Source organism: Herpailurus yagouaroundi, unplaced genomic scaffold, assembly GCF_014898765.1.
Source record: "Herpailurus yagouaroundi ecotype Mexico unplaced genomic scaffold, PumYag 100, whole genome shotgun sequence".
NCBI classification, from domain to species: domain Eukaryota; kingdom Metazoa; phylum Chordata; class Mammalia; order Carnivora; family Felidae; genus Herpailurus; species Herpailurus yagouaroundi.
This window is the reverse complement of record NW_024412391.1, coordinates 66,525,438-66,549,351: the sequence shown is the minus strand read 5'-3', so window position 1 is coordinate 66,549,351 and position 23,914 is coordinate 66,525,438. Positions and strand designations below refer to the sequence as shown.

General features: G+C 36.6%; 1 protein-coding gene across 9 annotated transcripts in view; it reads left to right on the top strand.

The window, feature by feature from the left end:
- Window positions 1-23,914, top strand: part of CDK14 (cyclin dependent kinase 14) — a 633,016-nt gene that overhangs the window by 212,350 nt on the left and 396,752 nt on the right. For all 9 annotated transcript variants that reach the window (XM_040471560.1, XM_040471565.1, XM_040471562.1 and 6 more), the window contains one exon: window positions 8,704-8,783. In XM_040471560.1, coding sequence (XP_040327494.1) covers window positions 8,704-8,783 — 80 coding nt within the window. The remainder of the gene's footprint in view (window positions 1-8,703; window positions 8,784-23,914) is intronic.

Sequence of the window (23,914 nt, the reverse complement as noted above, 5' to 3'; positions counted from 1 at the left end):
TAGGGACTGTCAGGATGGAGTGTCCTCTGCTTGCATCACTGCTCACCATGGGCACTACCCAAGGTATAAACTCCCTGATCATCTGCTATCTCTCTGACCTTACCCCCTTTATTTCTCACTATATCTTTTACACTGTCCCTTTCCCCTGTCCTTCGGGATCCTTCTCTGTCTTCTAGATCTAGAGCATCATCCTCTGATCAACAAACATATCCTTTACCTCTTTCTGAAGTTTCCTTAACTTCTGCTTCAACAGAAAACTGGCTGTCTCTTGAGGTTATTACTTCCCTTGAAGTCCTCCAAATGATTCACAAATATTTATGTCTAGTCTCGACTTGTGTGCTGAGATCCAGATCCACAAATACCAATACTTACTATGTGTCTCCACTGGGGGCGCTCCCAGACTCCTTGGTACTCTGTTTACAATCTCCTCTTCTTTCGTTTCCGTCAATTCTAAATGGTACCTGTGTCCACCCCAGACACTGAAGTCAGAACATTTGGAATCATCCTTTGCACCATTCCCTATGCCCAATGCCATTTATCCTCACAGGTTGTTATTTCTGTCTTCAGAGTATCATTTTCCTTTTTCTAATTCCTCTTATCAATAACACTGGTTTTTTGCGGCCACCATCTTTCCCTGAGACCACTGCAACAGCTCCTGACCTCCCTCCCTTGCTCCCACTGTTGTGTTCCTTCAGGCCATTCTCTACAGCATAGTGAGTGAGCTGCAGATACTTTGTGTTTGTTTATTCATTTATAATTTAATTATAACATTTCCTTTCTTTAGATTCCCCCAGTGTTTTGGGTGTTTTGTTTTTATTTTCTTTTTTTAAAGTTTATTTATTTATTTATTTATTTATTTATTTATTTATTTATTTAGAGTGAGAGCAAGTGAGGGGCAGAGAGAGAGAGAGAGAGAGAGAGAGAGAGAGAGAGAGAATCCCAAGCAGGCTCTGCACTGTCAGCACAGAGCCTGATGCGGGGCTTGATCTCACAAACCACAAGATCATTACCTGAGCAGAAATTGAGTCAGACGCTTAACCAACTGAACCACCGAGGCACCTCTCTTTTTTGTTTCTGTTTTTTAAACCAATCTTTTCTGTGGCTCTTAAGGACCTCCATAATCTTGTGCTTCTATTCCTCTTTCCAAGTGCCTCCTTAACCAGCTCCTGTCACTCTTCCCTTCTTATATTTTTGTTTAACACTCCCTGTTCTCTGCCTCTGAGCTTTTGTACAGTCATTCCATCTCTTTTAGTCTTTTGGTTCCTCTCTTATTGTTTTTACCCTTCGGATTTATTTGTTGAAGAGACAGGTTCATTTTTCCTTTATTATTTTTCCTTTATCCTATATTCTAAATTTTTCTGTTGTGTCCCAATGGTATCATTTAACTTGTTACATTATCTCCTTAAAATAAGTAGTTAGATTGAGATTCGGTCACATTCAGGGAGGATCTGTTCCATGGCGGGAATGAGTGTTTCCATCAGGAGGTGTATGATATCTGGTAGCCTCTTTTTATGTTTTTAGCAACCATTAATAGTCCATTAAGTAAGTATGGTTAAGAATGGTGTTATTTAAGGGGATCCTGGGTGGCTCAGTCGGTTAAAAGTGTCTGATCCTTGATTTTGGTTCAGGTCATGATCTCACAGTTCATGGGTTCAAGCCCTGCATCAGGCTCTGCACTGACAGTGTGAAGCCTGCTTGGGTTTCTCTCTTTCCCTCTCTGCTTCTCCCCCCTGCTCTCTCAAAATAAATAAACTTAAAAAAAACGAATTGTGTTATTCAAATTCTATCATTCTTCATTTGTTATATGCAGTGCATCTATAAACAGAAACTTCCACATATCAACTACCTGGTTAGATTGAAGGACACCGTATATGAAAAGGGAAGGCAAATGCTTGATATCTTTTCTTCAACAGTTATGAAACTATGATATGGTTGTGTAGTACCCTCCAAATAAGACTCCTATGGTTATTTTTTTGTCTCATTATTAACTTACTTATTTAAACATATTTCATAACATTCAGTCACAGATAATAGTTGATTAAATTGTTCCATCTTCGATGGGTGAGACCCTCCTCCTTCTCTTTGACACTTAATGTCTGTCTCCTTGGTAAGACCTAAGTGCAGGGATCATGTCTGTGTTGTTCATCCTTTATCCTAAGCACAGAATCATTGTTGAGTTAGGGGCAGGATATTAAAACTTAATTAAGTTTTAATTAATTACATCAAGTAATTTTATGGAAGAACATTTAGTTTAGTTTTTGAGGATTCAGAACTTGAATCAGAGAGAGAAAGTTACAGGAAGCAAATTTTGGCTGAACGTAAGAACTAAAAAATTCGGGGTGTTTTAGGGGAGGTGTGTTCCATCAAGTCTTTTGAGGGGCTGCTTTGTTCTAGGGAGTGAGGACAAGGAGAGACAGTCAGATCAGGGAAGATCTTTTTGCTTGGGAGCCTGAATGATCATTCAGGTCACTTCTGCCTGCAAGGTAATGACTCTCAAATCCTTTGTTGACGTATTTTATTTTTGGAAAGGTGCAGAGTTGGCTGGCTTAAAATTGTTGAAATGTAATTATTCTGTTTTCTCCCGTGAACAATATATGTCACCCTAAATTTGATTCAAAGTATCATGAGTTCGTATATTTGATGAAACATTGCTAATGATGAATTATGCTTTAGTAGCAGTCATTCTTTTATAAAAGGTTATAATTATTGCTTGAACAGACCCTTTTCTTATTGCATTAAGTCCTCAGACGTTTTGCATCGTTGGTCTCATTCTAATAAATAGCCATTATACTATACTCTTTTTCATCTTTGGATTTTTATTAGAAAAAGAAATTAATTTTATTTATTTATTTATTAAAAAAATTTTTAATGTTTATTTTTGAGACAGAGAGAGACAGAGCATGAGTGGGGCAGGGGCAGAGAGAGAATGGGAGACACAGAATCCGAAGCAGGCTCCAGGCTCTGAGCTGTCAGCACATAGCCGACGTCGGGCTCAAACTCACAAACCATGAAATCATGACCTGAGCCAAAGTCAGTAGCTCAACTGACTGAGCCAACCAGGCGCCCCAAGAAAAAGAAATTAATTTAATAGAAATAGCATTAGTCTTCCTCTTCTCTGTCTATTATTTTTATGAAGATTAGGATGAAGTGTAATTCCTGGCAACTTACCTTGAAATTTTAATTTATTTTTCCATAGCAAAACATAGTAAATAGCACTTTTAGGATATTGCAGAATTGTAAAGATTTAATACTATTGAGATGATTTCTCATTTGCCCCTGAATAAAAATTGAATTTAGGTGGAGATAGCAAGACAAGTATTTAGTTAAATTGTAAATTTTTGAAGTATAAATGTAGTACAATATAGTCAGCACTTTAATCAGTGTCTTAAGAGGGAATTAATAAAAGAAGCCCTATTAATAGTATCTTTAAAATGTTTTTAATGACTTTGCTGAAAATTTATAAATCCAGCCCAATATATTGTCCTTGATACACTCTAGCTTGCCACTGTCACTTCCTGAGTAGTATCCACATTGCCTTCTGTTGCTTCCAGATGAATACAGTAAGGAAGCAAGCATTGTATCTGTCTGTACTTGGTATTATTTCCTCGCAGTTTCTCTTGAGACAAAGTCATAATAGAAGAGAGGCAGAATATGTTAAATTTTCCAGAGTACATTAAATTTCTTTTAGGTATATTGCCTTAATTTCCTTTGTATCATCTAGACATAATTTCTTAAGGTGCTAGCACATGGACACTCTTTTCAAAGATGACCTATGTTAAACAACAGCAGTGAGAGTGGACATCCCTGTCATGATCCTGATCTCAGTGAAAAAGCTCTCAGTTTTTCCCCTTGAGGATGATGTTAGCTGTGGGCTTTTCATAAATGGCTTTTATGATCTTTAAGTATGTTCCTTCTATCCTGACTTTCTCGAGGATTTTTATTAAGAAAGGATGCTGAATTTTGTCAAAGGCCTTTTCTGCATCAAGTGACAGGATCATATGGTTCTTATCTTTTCTTTTATTAACGTGATGTATCACATTGATTGATTTGCGAATGTTGAACCAGCCCTGTGTCGCTCCTCATCAGGGAAATACAAATCAAAACCACACTCAGATATCACCTCACGCCAGTCAGAGTGGCCAAAATGAACAAATCAGGAGACTATAGATGCTGGAGAGGATGTGGAGAAACGGGAACCCTCTTGCACTATTGGTGGGAATGCAAACTGGTACAGCCACTCTGGAAAACAGTGTGGAGGTTCCTCAAAAAATTAAAAATAGACCTACCCTATGACCCAGCAATAGCACTGCTAGGAATTTACCCAAGGGATACAGGAGTACTGATGCATAGGGGCACTTGTACCCCAATGTTCATAGCAGCACTCTCAACAATAGCCACATTATGGAAAGAGCCTAAATGTCCATCAGCAGACGAATGGATAAAAAAAATTGTGGTTTATATACACAATGGAGTACTACGTGGCAATGAGAAAGAATGAAATATGGCCCTTTGTAGAAACATGGATGGAACTGGAGAGTGTGATGCTAAGTGAAATAAGCCATACCGAGAAAGACAGATACCATATGGTTTCACTCTTATGTGGATCCTGAGAAACTTAACAGAAACCCATGGAGGAGGGGAAGGAAAAAAAAAAAAAGAGAGAGGTTAGAGTGGAGAGAGCCAAAGCATAAGAAACTGCCTTCTATTCATTAGCTTTTGATTTAATTAATGAGACTTATTAAAGAGGAATCTTCAGTGTTTTCCTGTAAACAGCCTTAATTTATTGATTCATTTAGAGTTGTAATTATTCTACAGAACTGAAATCAATGTTTGAGAATATGTTTTGAATCTTTAATAAAATAGTTTAAACTACACAAGGTAGTTACTAGATACAAACGTGTTCTTTTCTACATTATTATTCGATGTTATTTTCATAGAATAACAAGTATCTTCTTTTGATATCTTTAAAAAATGACATTTTGTTAGAGTTAGTAACTTGGAATTTCAAGTATTTTAGTCTATATGCTAAAGGTTAAAAAAATGCATCAAAGTTAAACATTAGAAAGTTAGTAATGTTATTTTTTTCCCCCAAAGGTGGAGCCAGTGACTTAATGTTTTTATTAGGCTTTAGAACTGAGGGATTCAGTAGTTGGTGAATGTCCAGACAGGTAGAGAAAAACTAATTGAGAACAGAGAAGTCACAGTGATGCTAAGGTTAAAGAGCAATTTGATAATCAATGTGATTCCTAATGGGAGACCACTAAAGCAGCTGAAGAAAAGGGAGATACTTGGTGAGTAGTCCAGGCTCAGATTATTTAAGGGTAGTGGGGTTTTGAAACACGGCTGTTGGGTGCAAAGGGATTAACTACCAAAGCACTCTATAAACTAAAACTTTGGGGAAATGAAAACTTATCATATCCACATGCATCAAAATCAAAGAGACTACACGTTTAATTTGAAAAAAAGAAAATAAATACTTAAACCAGACATGAAAGAAGACACTGAAAACTTTATTGAATTTTGGGATTTCTGAAACTTTTGAAAACAATAATTAGTATACTTTATTCTTGAGTTACCTTTCAGGTATAAGAAAGGAATTATCAGTATATTGACATTAGTAATATTCATTCATTCAATAAAAGTTTTTGAGAGTGTACTCTGTACCAAGCAGTTTTAGACACTGGACACATAACAGTTAACAAAACAGAAAAATGTTACTTCATGCCTGGAGTTAATAGTCTACTATAAAATTTCAGGAAATTTTTAGTGTTATGTGATGTAATACATAAAACTCAGTGTTTTTAACTGTTATGATTATCATAACTATAAGAAATTAATGCATGGATTTTCAATTCATAGAGAATTATGCTTTAGAATCTGAATTCCATCAACCTGGATCTTGTATTTTTATGCAGTTATTATAGTAATAGGTTCAAAATCTTTTTCACCACAAAAATAATGCACATTAGTCTATGAAATTGTTTAAAGGTGTTCTGTCTCTAGTTGCGTTTAAAGAATAAATATTGGTTCAGTTGAAGGTTTATCTCCTTTCAGTGTATCATAGGGAAATGAATTATCGTTTCATGATCTGAGAGTGTTTTAAGTATATAACCTTTAAAAACATGAATTCCCTGTATTCTAGAATTCAGTTCATGGTGCATATAAGTTAACAATCTCAGGGGAAATAGAAAAGCTTTGTGGGAAGAAGGTTGTGTGTGTTTTTTTATGGGTGAGGGGAAAATATCTGTAAATGAGGGGAAAGTTCCAAGCAGTTCCCGGAATCAGTTACTGCCTCCCCTGGGGAGCCAGTGATGAGCTCAACTGGGCTGAGAAAAATCTGTGCAGATGTCAGCACTGACTGCATCCCAGCCTCCAGCCCCGCCAAAGCCCCCCCCCCCCTTAGTCATAAAGGACAAAGTGAGAGCTCAAGGTCCAGTCTCCAGTTGAACTCCATGTGCCTAGCAATTTTTGGCCTGCACCTGGGTACCTGGAGCGCAGTCAGGATTGGAGAAATCAAGGTAATGTACAAAGAGAGAAGAGATGCAGAGCAGAAAAGCAGTTGGCCTGTCATCCCAGATGAAAGACGAGAGAAAATAAACACAACTCTTAACCTTGAGAAGATGGCACACTGTGGAACTTTATAATCAGATCTCCTTATCCCATGACTGTAGCCAATAATGTATTCCAATAATCAGTGCGACAAGGAATGCCACTAAGATGGCTGGGCTGTGATGAATTCCTTGGACTTTTCAAGTTGTGTCTGTAGCAGGTTTTTTTTTTTTTTTTGAGCAAAAAAAAGACCAATTGGATACAGTTCTTAAAAAGGAGACATTCACATTCCTTATTTTAGACTTAGGCACTGGATTCTCTGGACCACATGAGTTCTTGTTTGCTGGTTTCATAAGCTCTGAAGACTTTTTGTTGCAGTTTAAACTGCAATGAGAGGGGCGCCTGGGTGGCGCAGTCGGTTAAGCGTCCGACTTCAGCCAGGTCACGATCTCGCGGTCCGTGAGTTCGAGCCCCGCGTCAGGCTCTGCGCTGATGGCTCAGAGCCTGGAGCCTGTTTCCGATTCTGTGTCTCCCTCTCTCTCTGCCCCTCCCCCGTTCATGCTCTGTCTCTCTCTGTCGCAAAAATAAATAAACGTTGAAAACAAAAATTAAAAAAAAATAAACTGCAATGAGAAACCATTTTTATCTATCAGATTGACAGAGTCAGTGGTTGGTAGCATAGTACAAGTGAAGGGGTAACAGGCGTGCCTATCATTTGCCATTGGAAGTGTAAATTGATAGAGCCTCCACATAGGATAATTTCCCAATATTCATCAGAATTAGAATTTAGATATGCACCTACATTTTGATCTTGCAGTTCCACTTTTAGGAATTTATCTTACAGATATATTTTTACATGGGTGAAATTACATGTCCAAGAATATTTATTGCCATCATTGTTTTAGTAGCAAAAATTGGGAATATGCTAAATGACCATCTGTGGAAGACTGGGATAAATAAAGTGTACTATATTTATACAAAGGAGTACTCTGTGGTCTTTCAAAAGCGGGTGAAGATTTTCTCTATGAATTTATAAGGAAGTCCCCAAATTTATTAAAAACAATGTACACTATATTCTGTATGGCATTCTGCCGTGTGTGTGTGTGTGTGTGTGTGTGTGCATGCATGTGCGTGTGCGTGTGTGTGTGTGTGTGTGTGTGTGTATAAATGAACAACGGTAACTGGTGACCTCAGATGCTGGGAGCTGGATGACTGAAGGAGCATGTAGCAGGGAGATTTACCTTTCATCAAATGCCTTCTTGGATCTTTTACACTTTAAATGTGTGCTTGTTTTCCCAATTCTTATTAACCACGTATGCTGCTAGGTCTAATAAAGTAGAAAGTAGAGCATTCAACTAGAAGACCAGTATAGATAGTCATGCTTTTGTTAACAGAATTTACTAGATAAAAAAGTTATCTGCCTAGCGCACTCTTACTTTTAATTAGAGCCGCTACATATTTAGAATGCGTCTGGAAGAACCATCTGCTTTGAATAAGTCTTGTGTAATCTTATAATAGTAAAATATTCATAACTTTTATTTTGATGATATACTGTATGTATCACAAGACACAATCAGACCAAATATAATTTTAGGAGGCTCTAGTAAAAAAAAAATGAGAAAGGGAGGAATGAGTGATATGGAGAGAGAGAAAGAACAGGGAAAAGGGAAGAGGGAAATGAGGAGAGAAGGCTGAGTGTGGAGTTTCAGACCTTGGGATTGAATGACCTCAGTTTAAGACTGAAGATGAAGACATTTCAGCCTAGGAAACAAAGGAGCAATTGCAAAAACTACGGGAGAGAGTTATTTTGACTCCTTGATTTCTAATTAATCTGAGAATAATTGATCAAGTGTGATGATTTTGATAAGCACTAGTTTCATTCTGGAGGAAACATAAAGTGAATTACAGAAAACCGGTTAAATCTTGGACGAGGCAAGTGAATATTTTAAATGTGAATATTTAAAATGTGAATATTTATGATGATGATATAAAATTCCCAGCCTTACTGAAATTAACCTTGTTGTGGTGGAATAATTGAGTTATTGACATTTTCAGTGCAAAAATGCATAAAATATAAATTGTAAGGAAATTAGAGCCATAACGGGAACATATTTTCACGGATTCGCTTCTCATCTTTTTTTTTGTTTCTGCCAGAGTAAATGGGAAGTTGGTAGCCCTGAAGGTGATCAGGCTGCAAGAAGAAGAAGGTACACCTTTTACAGCTATCAGGGAAGGTAGGCATTTTCTCTTTATCTTTGCTTTTGTGTTTGCTTGATGCTTATGGCTGTTTAAATATTACTCGCTTCTGGATATGCTGAGTTTGTAAATTATATGGTTAGATATACATTGGAATGTATAAACTGAAATTTAAAAATCAGTACCTCCTGCAATCGTATCAAGTCATGTTCAATAAAATAAGACAATCCTCCCATATACTCAGATGAGGGGAAGAAACTTCCTGCTCTGTATTGATGGTGAGACTATAACTGAGGAATTTTATATGCTTGGTTTTGTTTGCAGGGTTTCTAAACTACACATTATTTAATCTAGCATTACTTTATACTCATGACTTTTATGAAAAGTGCTTACAAATGATGGGTTCATGCTATCTTATTAGTCATTTGTATTTTTTCTCTTTTGATTTCTTTGTTCCTGTCCTTTATTATATTTTCTATTGGTTTTTCTTATTGATTTATAGATACTCTTTATATATTAGCATCATGTATCTTGTAATATTTTCTTTCATTCTGTCATTTTTCTAAAAATTCCATTTATTATATAATTTGTTTCATATATATTTTTAATTTTTATGAAATAAAATTGCTTTATATTTTGCTCCATTTGTACATAGTTTCTCTACTCTCAAGAGAATAAAATATCTTTTTATTAGTGGGAACTTTTCAGTTCAGTTTCAGAACTTTTGGTATTAACAGCTTTACCCCCACTATGCTTTTAAAAATTTTAATTCCAGCATACTTAACATTGTTTTATATTAGTTTCAGATGTACTATATAGTGATTCAACAATTCTATGCATTACTCAGTGCTCCTCATGATAAGCATATTCTTAATCCTCTTCCTTCACCTATTTCACCCATTCCCCCACTGATCTCCTCTCTGGTAGCCATCAGTTTGTTCTGTATAGTTAAGAGTCTGTTTTTTGGGTTGTTTTGTTTCTCTTTGTTCATTTTTTTCTTAAATTCCAAATATAAGTGACATCATATGGTATTTGTCTTTCTCTGACTTATTTCACTTAGCATTATACTACACCTCCATTACATTTTGAAAAGTACTAATTATCTCAACAGAAGACTTCGTTTTATTTTTTGCATTGAAGGAACTGTACCTGGTCCACAAGATAACTATGAGTGACTTACTGCAATAAATAAATTTTTAAATTTATTGTAAATAATTTTTATTTTAAATAAAATAAATTTACCACAATAGTATTATTAAGGTATTGATGAATTAAATGTGGTCTGTCAGTGATCTGATTTGTTTCTCACAACTCTCCTTATGATTTATGTTTATTTTTGAGAGGCCTCCTTTCTCTTTTTTCACTCTCTTACCTCTCATTCTGCTTTTCATACCACTTGCATTTGGTTTCCATCATTCCTGCTTAACTGAAAATGTTCTTGTAAAGCTCATTAATGACCTTCTGTTGCAAAATCAAACAGACATTTCTCTGATTTTACCCAACATTTTAGCAGATCCTACATGATTAATACATTCTCTTCTGTGAAACCAGATTTTCCAAATAGGGAGCTTTCTCTCTTTCACTTGTGCTAGCTCCTTCTCCAAATATTAGGGTGTTTTAGAACAGGAAAGTGGCCTTATTTTCTCTAATCAACACTCTTTCTCCATATGGTTTTATTTGCTTCATGAGTTTAAATAGCAACTATAAGCTAATGTCTTATACATGCCTCGCTTTAGCTATGACCCTGTCTCTGTCTCTATTTCCATCTGCCTACCCGACATTTATGCTTGAACCCAGTAATATATGAGAAGGATAATATATCACTACCACGTAAGTCTATTCCAGGAATGCAAAGCTGGTTCAACCTTTAGAAATCAATCATTGGATAACAGTCATCCCAAAGTTAACACATCCAAATGGAACTCCTGGACCTCCACCATAACTCAAGCCATTTTTCTCTCCATATTATTAATGGCACCACCCAGTGAGCCTCCTCCACAGATCTAGTCCAAGAATGAGTCCTCTAAGTTACTTCTCTAAAAGATACCTCAAATCTGTCTACTTTTTCTTTTTTTTAAGTTTGTTTATTTATTTTGAGAGAGAAAGACTAGGGGAGGGACAAAGAGAGGGAAAGACAGAATCCCAAGCAGGTTCCATGTTGTCAGCAAGGAGCCTGATCCAGTACTTGAACTCATGAACCATGAGATCATGACCTGAGCCAAGATCAAGAGTCAGACGCTTAACCACCTGAACCATGTGGTGCCAGTAGGCACCACTGCTTTCTCTTTTTTACTGCTACCCCCAGTCCTGGGTATCATCAGTTCTAGTTTGGACCTCTGCAGTAGCTTCTTAATTGTGCTCTACACTTACCCTCTTACCTTCGTACTATCTCTTCTCTACCCTGTAACCAGTATAATCTTTTCAAAAACTGAAATCCTATTAATGTTGTCACTCCTTATTTAAAAACCTCAGTTTTAAACACTGTATGACCCATTTTTTCCCTCAAGCTTGCCACAAGATTTCCTATGTCAGGGAACATGCTGTTCCCTGTGGTTGGAATGCTCTTCCCTGGCTCTTCTCATATGTCATGTGTCTTATGTAATGTCCTCTTTTCAGAGAAATTTCCTTTGGCCATCCTGTCTAAAATGGCAGTTGACCTTCATCTTCCCCTTCTTTACTCACCATGTCAGCATGTATCTATTTTCTTTATAGTTCTTATGGAATATGAAATTAATTATTTTCACTCCTTTCTGCTAGTATATAATATTTGTAAAATCAGGGACCCTGTCTGATTGCTCACTGCTGTATCCTCAACATCTAGCATGGTAATCTTTGCGTTTATTGTGTGATTTGAGGAAAATCATTAAACTAGAGTCTACAAATATGACTGAGTGTTAAACATAGTCTCTGCCCTCAAGGTATCTGCCTTCCAGTTGGGAGGCAGAGCATATAGATAATATATAAGTAGAGAAATAATATGATGTGGGATATCAATGCCAACTCATTTTTGAAAGATTATAAGTCCTAAAGAAATTCCTCCGTTAGTCAAGTGAGGTAAGGTGTCAGATAGGTCTTGAACTAGGCATAAGAGAGATAAACAGTGAAGAGTAGATTTAGAAGTTGCAATCCAGACAGGTATAGAAAGGGAACTGACACCAGAATGCTCAATGCCTTTGCCAAATGCAGTGAATAGAAATAGTTAGGCCAAGAGTTCTCATTTGGGGGGTTGGAATGGTTGTTGTTCCATAGGGGCTGTTTTTGCCATCACAGTAATTGGATAGTGCACCTGGTGTTAGGAGCTGGGCATTCTACAATATATAGGCATGCTAATACAGAGATAGGCATAGTGCAGTCTGAGGCCCACTGCCAGTTTTTGTAAATAAAGTTTTATTTGAACACAGCATTCCCATTTATGTACTGTCTCCATCTACTTTCTTAGAGTCAAGTGGTTTGTAACAGTGTATAGTTCAGAAAACCTAAAGCATATACTGTCTGGCTCTCTACAGAGTTTATCAGCCTCTGCTTTAATACAGTGAACTGTTGTCCCAAGTCTCATTTACCCTTTTAAATGTCCTACCGAGCATTCATGCAGGTGAAAACTTGTTTATGTATGTCTAAGGCTATAACCCAACTATTTCACGTGTAAACACAAACTATGTTCTGCATACATTTAATATGTACCAAAATTGCAGGAATATAACTACAGTGTAAATCAAAGGAAAATGCTACTTTGCTTTGTTTAAAACTATATTCAAATTTATTCACCATTTTGAAAAATTATGTAACTAATGACAGTACTGCTTATGTTATTTAAGTCACTAATACCACACTCTTGATCAGCCTGCATTTGTATTGTGTTCCCGCTGATTCTATATATAGATGTGAGCACCGTCCTTCATTATGTTTTATAATATAGTCATGCCTATTTATATATTTAAATACATTATTATAAATTAGTTTTTATTTCTCTTTTTGCATTCTAGTTACAAATAGGATATATCAATATGTATATTAGAAATTCTACGTATAAATATTAAAATCATGTGTGTGTGCAGGTCCTGGTATCTATGAATCTCATTTCCTAGTTGTAAAGGCGTCTTTATAAAATATTTGTTGTATAAAGAGAGTGCTAGGTCTACCTGAGATGAGCAATGATTCCAATTGGCCTCTGGAGGGAGGCAAGGTGAAGTACTATTTAACTATGGTAGACCTTGAGTGTTAGGGAGTAGTAAAGGGGCAAAGAGATGCTGGGCCAAGAAAGTAGCAGGAGCAAAATGAAACTCGCAGCCGTCATGCTCCCTAACAAATAGGGCACACACTAGAATTTACCAATCTGCACTTGCTGTTGGTGCCACCCTAGGTATCCCCAGATAAGCTTGGGGACTGGCCCTGGGAAGCTGTTTTATTATAGAATGCAAGAGGCTCTGTAGCTAGGACCTCGTTTTGTGGATTAGAGAGCCTCTGAAGCCTTTTGAGCTGAGTGTATTAGGAAGATAAATCTGATATTAGGATATAGTATAGATTAGATGAGGAGGAGCCTGGATGCTGATAAATCAGCCATTCAAAGTTGTGCAGATTTGAAACTATGAGGATCTGGATTTATTAGAAAGTGGTGACAAAAAAAATGATTTGTAGAGAAAGAAATGCCAGAGCAAGGTGAATTATAGGTTATAGATTATTTGAGAGGGAAACATAAATGGTTTTGAGTTTGAATGAGTAAAAAAAAAAAAAAAAAGAGGTTCCAGAGAGAGAAATAGTTAGTGTTGCTTTTAACACTTTACAGTTTGAAAGGGCTGTTATCTAATGTAATCTTCACATTAGCCCGTTGAAGTGTTTTTGGATAGGGTTTATACTCTTCATAGAATCTGTAATATAAATATGGAAGTGAGGCTTAGAGAGGTTAGATGGCTTTGTCCAAAGAGTTGGATCTTGTCCCTAGACTTTCTCAGATTCCGAAATGGTGTCCTATTAACTCTGTTGGGTAATGGATTTGGGTTTTAGACATTCTGAGTTCATGAGATGTCTATATGAAAATGTCTTCTTGGTGATGTGGGAGCATAGCTCATGAGAGTTCAGCATAAACAGTATATATTTAACATGGTCCTTAGCACATTGAATAAGTATGAGATTTCTGTGGGAGAGGACTTTGAGTGAAAACAGTGAGTTAAGTTGGAAGGGAGTGTAGTGAGGTGGAAAGCCCCATTGAGAGTAAGGTCTGGAAGTCTGAGTTTCATTCTGGCTCTGTTTTTCATCACCTACCAGACAATATGGGACAAGTCACCTGTATTAACTTTCTAGGACTCCTGTAACAAAGTGCCACAGGCTGAGTTGCTTAAACAACAAAAATTTATTATATCATAGTTCTGAGGGCTAGAAGTCTAAGGTCAAGGTATCAGGCTCCTCCCTCAGAAAGCCATGAGGGAAGGATGTGTTTCAAGCCTTTCTCCTTGGCTTATAGATGGCCGTCTTCTCTCTGTGTGTTCACATCATCTCCCCTCTGTACCTGTGTTCAGTTTCTTTTTCTCATAAGGACACCAGTCATACTGGATTAGCGCCCACTCTCATTATCTCACTTTAACTTATTACCTCTGAAAACCCCCTCTATTCAAGTACAGTCACATTCTGAGGTTCTGGGTTAGGACTTCAACATATGAATTTTGGGGACACAATTCCATCCGTAACACCATGTAATGGCTTTAGGCCTCAGTAACCCTGGTTGTGGAATACGGGAGTTGGTTTGTGCCATTTAGTAGGAACCATTTCCCTCTATGTTATGGTTTTGATTTCCCAAACTCAGAGTTTTGAATACCATAGAAATCAGGGAATGCCACAAGAATTGTCGAGGCCTGGAGGAACAGATCACAAAACGACATTGTGTTTTCCATTGAGTAAAATATTTTGCAGTTTCCTAATACAATCTGATTTCTTGATGATGTTTAATGGAGATGATCCTATAGTAAGAAAAAGTAAATGCTCAGTCAGTTTTGGTGATTTGCTCCCCTTTTACCTTCTTACTTCCACCTTTCATAGTCTTATTTTTCTTATTATTTCTGCTATGTGTGTGTGGAAGCAAAAAGTAGTACCATTGCTCCTTTTTTTTTTTTTTTTTTTCTTGAGTAGGCTTCACACCCCATGCAGAGTCCAGTGCGGGGCTTGAACTCACCACCCTGAGATCAAGACCTGAGCTGAGATCAAGAGTCGGACACTTAACAGTGTGAGCCACCCAGGTGCCCCACCATTGCTCCACTTTGCTATTAATAATTCGTGCACAATAACTCCTCTGTGTATCTGGTGCCAGACCTTGAAAGATTTAGGATGACGGTGAGTGATGTCTGGGACATGTTCATGTTTACATCTTTACATTGATGAGTGTGTGGCATGGCTTGTTCAATTGAGATGAAGCACTTTAATTTGAGTTTGCCTCTTTTCTGCTGTTTTGGTCCATTTCCTCACTCACAAAATGTCAACAGCAGGGAGATTTCAAAGTAGGAAAGCAGTATGCCCAGAAAAGTAGTTTTCAAGTGGCTGCTTGCCACGTATAAGCTTACCTGGGAATTTAGATTTTAACACATAATTTTCACCTAAAGTAGAAATACTTGTCAGCAACTCTAATCTTACCTGGATTTATGTCCAAAGGTGCACTTTGAATTTTATCTCAGAGCTAGAGGGCTTACTGGCTTAATTTGGGTTCAGGTGCTTTGAGACTCATTCTATTTTCAATGGCAGCTAAGAAGAATTAAGCAGCAGTGCGATGGCTGGTTTTTCTCTTTCTTATTTTTATATAATATCATTGTGGTTTTTGATGGTATTGATAGAGTCAGGAGATACTGGGATATCTGAGATACTGGGATGGTTTGAAAGCGAGTAGATAAGTCTCTTAGGATATCCCATCTTTAAAAACAATTTCAGAATGTCTGTATTCTTACTCTGTGATATTATATTCTAGATATTCAACAGTTTTTTTTTTTTGTCTTAGATTCGCCCAGAGAAAGAATGGAAGTAAGGGAACCAATTATCATCTTTTGTGAATTTTTGAATATCTAATAGTTTCCTTTGCCAAGAACTATGTCAAAGAGAAATCTAGATATTCTAAAAGAACAAAAATTAAAATACTAACAGTATCAATGGACAATATTTAGTATGTGCTTATGTACTATACATATACAGCTAGGGCCTTGTCCCATTTAATCCCCACGAAACCCTCTAAGGTATGCGTTTTCATTATTTCTAATTTTTAAGTTAATTTTTTAAAGTAATCTCTAGATCCAATATGGGGCTCGAACTCACAATCCCGAGATCAAGAGTTGCGTGCTCTTCCGACTGAACCAGCCAGGCACCCCTCATTATTTCCATTTTAAAGTGAGAGCCATGGAGACATTAAGTCACTTGCCCAAGGTCACGGCTAGTGTGTGGTAAAACTAAAAGTTCAACCTGGACAGTCGCACTTGAGTCCACACTCAAACATACACTCTAAAACAGAGATTTGAAGTAGAAAATTTGAATTCATGCTTCATTTTTGTTTCATGCAGAGGGTTGCCTTATTGCCATTAAATTAAGGTAAACAAAAGTCTTTTGGGGGAATGTAATGAAAAAGCTTTTTTATAAAAGCAAAAGCACATTATTCATTAACAATAGGGGAGCAGCCTCCATGTAGAACAGGGGAAGGTCAACAACAGGAGAGGAGAAATGGCTCCGTGAGTGTAAGTTAAGGGAAAGTAGTATGTAAGTATGCAGAAGGAAAAGAACCCTGTGATGGTAAACTATATAGTATGGAACTCATCATTTGCATGTGTATATTTTTAAAAATACACATCTGAATAGTCTCATATGTTTCACTTGGCTTTTCTCTCTATTCCTCTCTCTACCCTTTTTCAGAAACTGGATCTTTTCTTTGGTTTATTCCTCAGTTGATTTCTTGCCTTGGAGGAAAAAAAATCCATTCTATTAGGGAAACATTGTAGTTTTCTAATAAAAATTAAGATACTCAAGAAGGCAAAGGTAGATAAAAAATCAAAGAGGGCATTAAGAAAGAAAGATAACCTCTTTCATTTGGAAACAAATTGCTAGGAAAACGAATAGTTGATCCTTTAATTGCCAATCAATTATATAATTGTAATTTAAGTATATAGCCAAAATATTTTTAATAGTATAATATATATGTATGATGTATATGGTATATGTTAAATATATGATATACATTTATTTAATAGTATGGTAAGTTTGGTAAGTCTTATAGTAAAGTCAATTGGGTATCTAAGCTATTGATATTATTTTTAGAAATTTGTTAGTTATGAAAAAGAAAATAAGGCTGCTTTTAACTGAGCCATTAAAAATTTTGGTGTTTGACTACTATTTGATTTTCTTCATCACATCTGTCATATACCACAGCCTCTTTATTTATTTTTGTTGGGTTTTTTTAACCACACGATTTTTTTTTTTCTTGCAGGTGTCTGATATGATTGCTTGCAAAGACTGAATGTCAGGTTTAATATCTTTAGTTATGATTTAGTTGGTAATTAATCAATCTGAGTTTTGCGTTTTGCATTTCATGTTTGAGGTGTTGTATTACTTTCCTAGGGCTGCCTTAATAAATTGCCACAGACTTAGTGGCTTAAAAGAACAGAAATTTATTCTCCCAAAGTTCTGGAGGCTAGTGTCTCTTCCTAGCTTCCAGTGGCTTCCAGCAATTCTTGATATTCCTTGCCTTGCTGCTGCATCATTACAATTTCTGCCTCTGTCTTCATATGGCCTTCTTCCTTGTGTGTCTCCTCCGGTTTTTATAAGGACACCAGTTGTTAGATTTGGCGCCTGCCCCAGTGGAGTATTGCTTCATCTTAACTTAGCTAATTATGTCCTATTTGCAAATAGTGTCACATTTTGAGGTTCTCCTGGACATGTATTTTTGGGAGACATCCATTTCTTCCTTCTTCCTTGACTTGGAATCTCTCACTTGGCCTCCTAGAAACTGAACCAAGAAGGTGGGCACTGATGAGAAGAGGGGTTCCTGGAACATAATCTTAGACAGCAGCGCTGGGGAGGGGGAGACAGGGCAGCCATTTGTTCCCCTGTTTATATTTTATCAATGTCAGTGTTTTGAATTGTTCATCATCTTGTAATGATTACTGGATTAATAAGCGGATTATAACCACAATTCTTACTGAGTCTTTTCCTTATGCTATTGCAACATCTGACCTTACGCAGTGGGTGACAAATTAAATGAGGTCTCTTTCAAGGGTCTTAATCATTCTTAGGATTCAGCAATTCTGTGCTCAGCTTAGAAATTTCTGAATTCTGGTGTTTTATGGGCATTTATTAAAGGCACTAATTGTGTCAAAATGTTTGAGATATATTAATCCTGTATGAGCTAATTAGGAAGTTAAGTTAGATTTTAGAGATCACCTTGTCCAGGGATTTCTCAATTGCATGCTGGTAGTGTTCAGGCTACATGTTTGACTGTTAAGGTTGTTGTTAACCAATTGGATAAATGACCAGCAAGAATCCATTTTACCTTGTGGTTAAGAGCCTGGGCTCTGAAGCCCAACTGCCTGGATTCAAACTTGACCTCCATCCCTAAGTGTGATTTTGAACAAGCCTGTTAAACTTTCTGTGCCTCAATTTCCCCACCTGTAAAAGAAGGATAAAAATACTTCTAACCTCGTAAGATTGTTGGGCTGTTCCATTCATTAAATATAAACATGAGGCCACAAAATAGAAATAATCAAGGAAGCATGGATATTTCTTGGAAATAAAAAATACATTAACAAAGATTAAAAGTTCAGGGTATGATTTGGATGGTAAACTCAAACAAAATTTGCAAAAGATCAAGAGTTATTGTGTTTGGGCTCCAACTCTTGATCTCAGATCAGGTCTTGATCTCAGGGTCCTGAGTGCAAGCCCAGTGTTGGGCTCCCCACTGGGTGTGATGCTTATTTAAAACAAAACAAACAAACAAACAAAACAAAACAAAGCAAAACAATTTTTGTCACATATCTCCTTGAAAGTAAGTGTATGGTACCTTTGAATTTTTTTTCTGTTACTGTCTCTGTTTTATTTTGTCTGTTTATCTGTTTTGTTCTGTTTTTTTTTTTTAATATTCATTTTACTTTTTTAATGTTTATTTATTTATTTTTGAGAGAGAGAGAGAGAGGGAGAGAGGTGGGGTGAGGGGCAGAGAGAGAATGAGACAGAATCCCAAGCAGGCTCCACACTGTCAGCAGAGAGCCTGACACTGGGCTTGAACTCACGACCTGAGTGATCATGACCTGAGCCGAAATCAAGAGTCTGTGCTTAACAACTGAGCCACCCAGGTGCCCCTATTTATTTTAGAGAGAGAGAGAGAGAGAGAGAGAGAGAGAGAGAGAGAGAGAAAGCGAGCATGGGAGAGAGCACATGTTGCGGGGAGAAGGAGAGAAAGAGAGAATCCCAAGCTGGCTCTGCACTGCCAGCTCAGAGCCCAATGTGGGGCTTGAACTCAACCCTGAGATCATGACCTGAGCTGAAATCAAGAGTCTAATGCTTAACTGACTGAGCCACCCAGGTGCCCCTGTTTTATTCTGTTTATTGTTGGAAGTATCTGTCAGCTGCTTGGAGATCTTGATCATCAACTCATATTTAACAATGAGATACTAATATGCTGACTGGAAGCTCTGGGTTCTTGGGTAGGGAATGTTGGCTGGTGAGCTTCACTGTAAGGTGACTGAGGTGGGCTAGCCAGTTTTTTTTTTCTCACAGCCCCTCAGTTGTCACTATGTGGGAATCTTTTCTTGGAAAGAGGCTTAAGTTTCTATAGGAAAGGATTATTTAATGTCTTGTCCAGAGGATTTAAGTTTTCTGCCCACAATTTGGGGATTGGTAAAAGATAGAGGTTGTGGGGAGTCTGGCCTTTCCACATGCAGATCTTTACTGAATCTCCCTATTTCTAGGTCAGGTAATGCAACTAGTTTAGAGGGACTAAAAGATATTGAAGTGCTTAGGGCAAAAAATGATGAGGCTCTGTAGAAAGGCCTTGGCAGGAGATGGGTGTGTTTGGCAAGGACTCAAGAGGGATACCTGGTAGGGCTTGGCATTTGACTGGACATGGAGCTTGATGGAGATGAGGATATTCAGAATAGTCCAGGATTTGGGCACTCATGAATAGTTATTAGATAGTGGAACTAATAATAAGAAAGACAGTACAGAGCAGGGGAGGTTACATAAAGGGAAAGATAATAAATTCAATGCTGACATGTTAAGTTTGACATCTGGTCTTCATGTGGCAATTGTTTATATGAGGGTGCAGTTTAGATAACACATCGGTTGTAGCTAAATTGGGAGCCTTACCCAACACTTCCAAGTACATGATCTCATCACTCTTTCAACTTTGCAAAGAAGATTGATGTTATCTTCGTTTTAGTAATTAAGAAGCTGAGATCTAAAGAGATTTTTGTCCAAAGTCATACAAATAAGTGGCAAATTTGGAGTCCAACTTGGATCTTCTACCCAGTTCCCAGGCCAGTGCCTGACACCTGATAGTCACTCAGTACATGTTCAGTGAGTGAGTGAATGAATAGGTGGGTGAATAAACTCCAAATCCTTTATTTTTTTTTTTTTCTGCTGTACTGCACCACTTTTGAGACAGAAACATCTATGATCAAAATTGTATATGGATTCATTTCAGGCTGCTAAGCAGACAGGTGGAGTTGGGAAATCTCCATATAGCAAGTCGTTAAATGTCAAGTCTTGGTGAAGACTATGCCACTAGCTACATGATCATAAGTGAGTCACTTAATGTATTTAATCGGAAGTTTCTTCATCTTTGAAACTATATCAACTTATAGCTTCACGATTAAAATAATAGTACCAGCATGAATCATTACTTGCATAAAGGATCCTTAATTGTATCATCAGTATGCTTCATACACATATGCTCTACTGTGCTGCACATTTATTGTGTTTAAAATATTTTTTTAAACCCTCTAATAATAATCCTTTATGTCTGTCACTGAAAAAATTAACATGAATTGCTTCAGAGCAATTGACAATTGACAGACAAGTTTTTTTTTTTTCTAATGGAAGATAAAAATCCATGAGTCTAGACTTTGATTTTAAGTAAGCTTATGTAAATTGCCAAAATTGTTATTCTTTGTAAGTGTGGGTAATTTGATGGGTGTCTGCCAACTGATATCAACAAAAAATTTGCAAGCTGTTAGATCATATGACTTTAAAAACTATGAAAATCGTATGTATGTTTTCTTTTGCATGTCTTTAATTTTAAAGGATAAAGGTTTTTAATGAAGTAACTTATTTTTTGTCTGCTTTACATCTCTAAAAATTTTATATTCCATTTTGTTCTATTTTATATGGAAATAGAGATTACAAATTATATTTGGAAATATAAATATTTTATTGGAAATATAAATTGAGCTATTATATATTTAAAATATTTTTTAGCATTATGTAACTAGTTCTAATCTGAAGGCATTTATAATTGGCTAAAATTCTCCATAGACTTTTTCAGTACCTACTATGCTCACCTTCTAAAAATACTGTCTCATTTAATTCTCACAACAATCCTGTGTTATATACAGATATTAATATCTCCATATTACAGAGGAGGTAATTGAGGCCTGGAGATAATAAATTGTTCTGTGTCACACAAATTACTAGTAAACAAGTTAGGATTTTAACTGGGGTCTTTTAACTGAAATGTTTGTTTCAAGGATGGTACTTTCTTCCCTTCAGAATTTCTAATGTAAAAAAGTCATGGAAGTCCATAAGGTATGCGTAAACTGCTTTTCTTGACAGTATTATCAATGCTACTACAAGTTGCTTTGTAAAAATTCAATCCACTGGCAACTCTGTTACTTCTCAGAAGTTGCATTGTTGCTGCCTAATTAAACTATATATGATCTATTAATAGAAATAGTCAAAGGGTGACAAACTCTGAACATTAATTAATTCATGACCAGTGCCTTGAGTACTAACAGAATTTATCTTAAAGATCAAGATTAAGGTATATCCTTTAATGTAGAGGAACAGTCAAGGACAATAGTAAACAAGGAGACTTTAATATTCATTAAAAAATATATATGTCATGTATATTGGAAAGGAACTTGACAGTCTCAGAAAGAGAGGAGAGAGAGAGGGAGCAAAAACATATTTGAAGGAATAATAGCCAAAAACTTGCTAAAATTGTTGAAAAATAGAGTTAATCTATCAATTCAAGAAGATAAATGAACTCCAATTACGAGAAACAAAAAGAGACCCACACTTAGAACCATCATAGTCTAATTGTTGAAGACAAAGAGAAAAACTTGAAAGCAATAGAAGAAAGCAACTCATTACATTCAGGAGGAAAAAAAAAATGTATGTTTAAGATCTAACCTGTTATCTAAACTGGTGAAGGCAGGAGGCAATGCAATAACATTCAAACTGCTTAAAAACAAAACAAAACAAAACAAAACAACCTGTAAATCCAAAATTCCACATCTAACAAAAAATACCCTTCAAAAATGAAAGTTAAAGATATTTTCAGATTAACCACAAATTAGGAGAAAATATTCTCAAATATTATATCTGATAAAAGATTTATATCCAAAATATAAAAATTATATAAAAAGTTCCAAAACTCAACAGTTAGAAGACCTCCCCCGATTTTTAAATGGGAAAATAATTTGAATATATATTTCACCAAAGAATACGTATCAGTGGCTAAAAAGCCCAAGAAGTGATGCTCAAAGTTGCTAGTCATGTACTAAATGAAAAAAACAATCCATGAGTATGGAATGTTTTTCCATTTCTTTGTATCTTCTTCAATTTCCTTCATAAGCTTTCTATAGTTTTCAGCATACAGATCTTTTACATCTTTGGGTAGGTTGATTCCTCGGTATTTTATGATTCTTGGTGCAATTGCGAATGGGATCAGTTTCTTTATTTGTCTTTCTGTTGCTTCATTATTAGTGTATAAGAATGCAGCTGATTTCTGTACGTTCATTTTGTATCCTGCGACTTTGCTGAATTCATGTATCAGTACTAGCAGACTTTTGGTGGAGTCTGTCGGGTTTTCCACGTATAATATCATGTCATCTGCAAAAAGTGAAAGCTTGACTTCATCTTTGCCAATTTTGATGCCTTTGGTTTCTTCTGTTGTCTGATTGCTGATGCTAGAACTTCCAACACTATGTTAAACAACAGCGGTGAGAGTGGACATCCCTGTTGTGTTACTGATCTCGGGAGGGAAGCTCTCCGTTTTTCCCCATGGAGGATGATATTAGCTGTGGGCTTTTCATAAATGGCTTTTATGATGCTTAATTATATTCCTTCTATCCCGACTTTCTCAAGGGTTTTTTTTTTTAAGAAAGGATGCTGAATTTTGTCAAATGCTTTTTCTGCATCGATTGACAGGATCATCTGGTTCTTATCTTTTCTTGTATTAATGTGATGTATCACATTGATTGATTTGTGAATGTTGAACCAGCCCTGCAGCCCAGAAATGAATCCCACTTGATCATGGTGAATAATTATTTTTATATGATGTTGAATTCGATTTGCTGGTATGTTGTTGAGAATTTTTGTATCCATATTCATCAGGGATATTGGCCTGTAGTTCTCTTTTTTTGCTGGGTCTCCATCTGGTTTGGGAATCAAAGTAATGTTGGCTTCATAGAATGAATCTGGAAGTTTTCCTTCCCTTTCTGTTTTTTGGAACAGCTTGAGAAGGATAGGTATTATCTCTGCTTTAAATGTCTGGTAGAATTCCCCAGGGAAGAAGTGTCAATGCTACCCAAAGCAATCTACACATTCAATGCAATCCCAATCAAAATTGCACCAGCATTCTTCTCGAAGCTAGAATAAGCAATCCTAAAATTCATGTGGAACCACAAAAGACCCCTAATAGTCAAAGTAATATTGAAGAAGAAGACCAAAGCGGGAGGCATCACAATCCCAGACTTTAGCCTCTACTACAAAGCTGTCATCATCAAGACAGCATGGTGTTGGCACAAAAACAGACACATAGACCAATGGAATAGAATAGAGACTCCAGAATTGGACCCACAAAAGTATGGCCAACTAATCTTTAACAAAACAGGAAAGAATATCCAATGGAAAAAAGACAGTCTCTTTAACAAATGGTGCTGGGAGAACTGGACAGCAACATGCAGAAGGTTGAAACCAGACCACTTTCTCACAC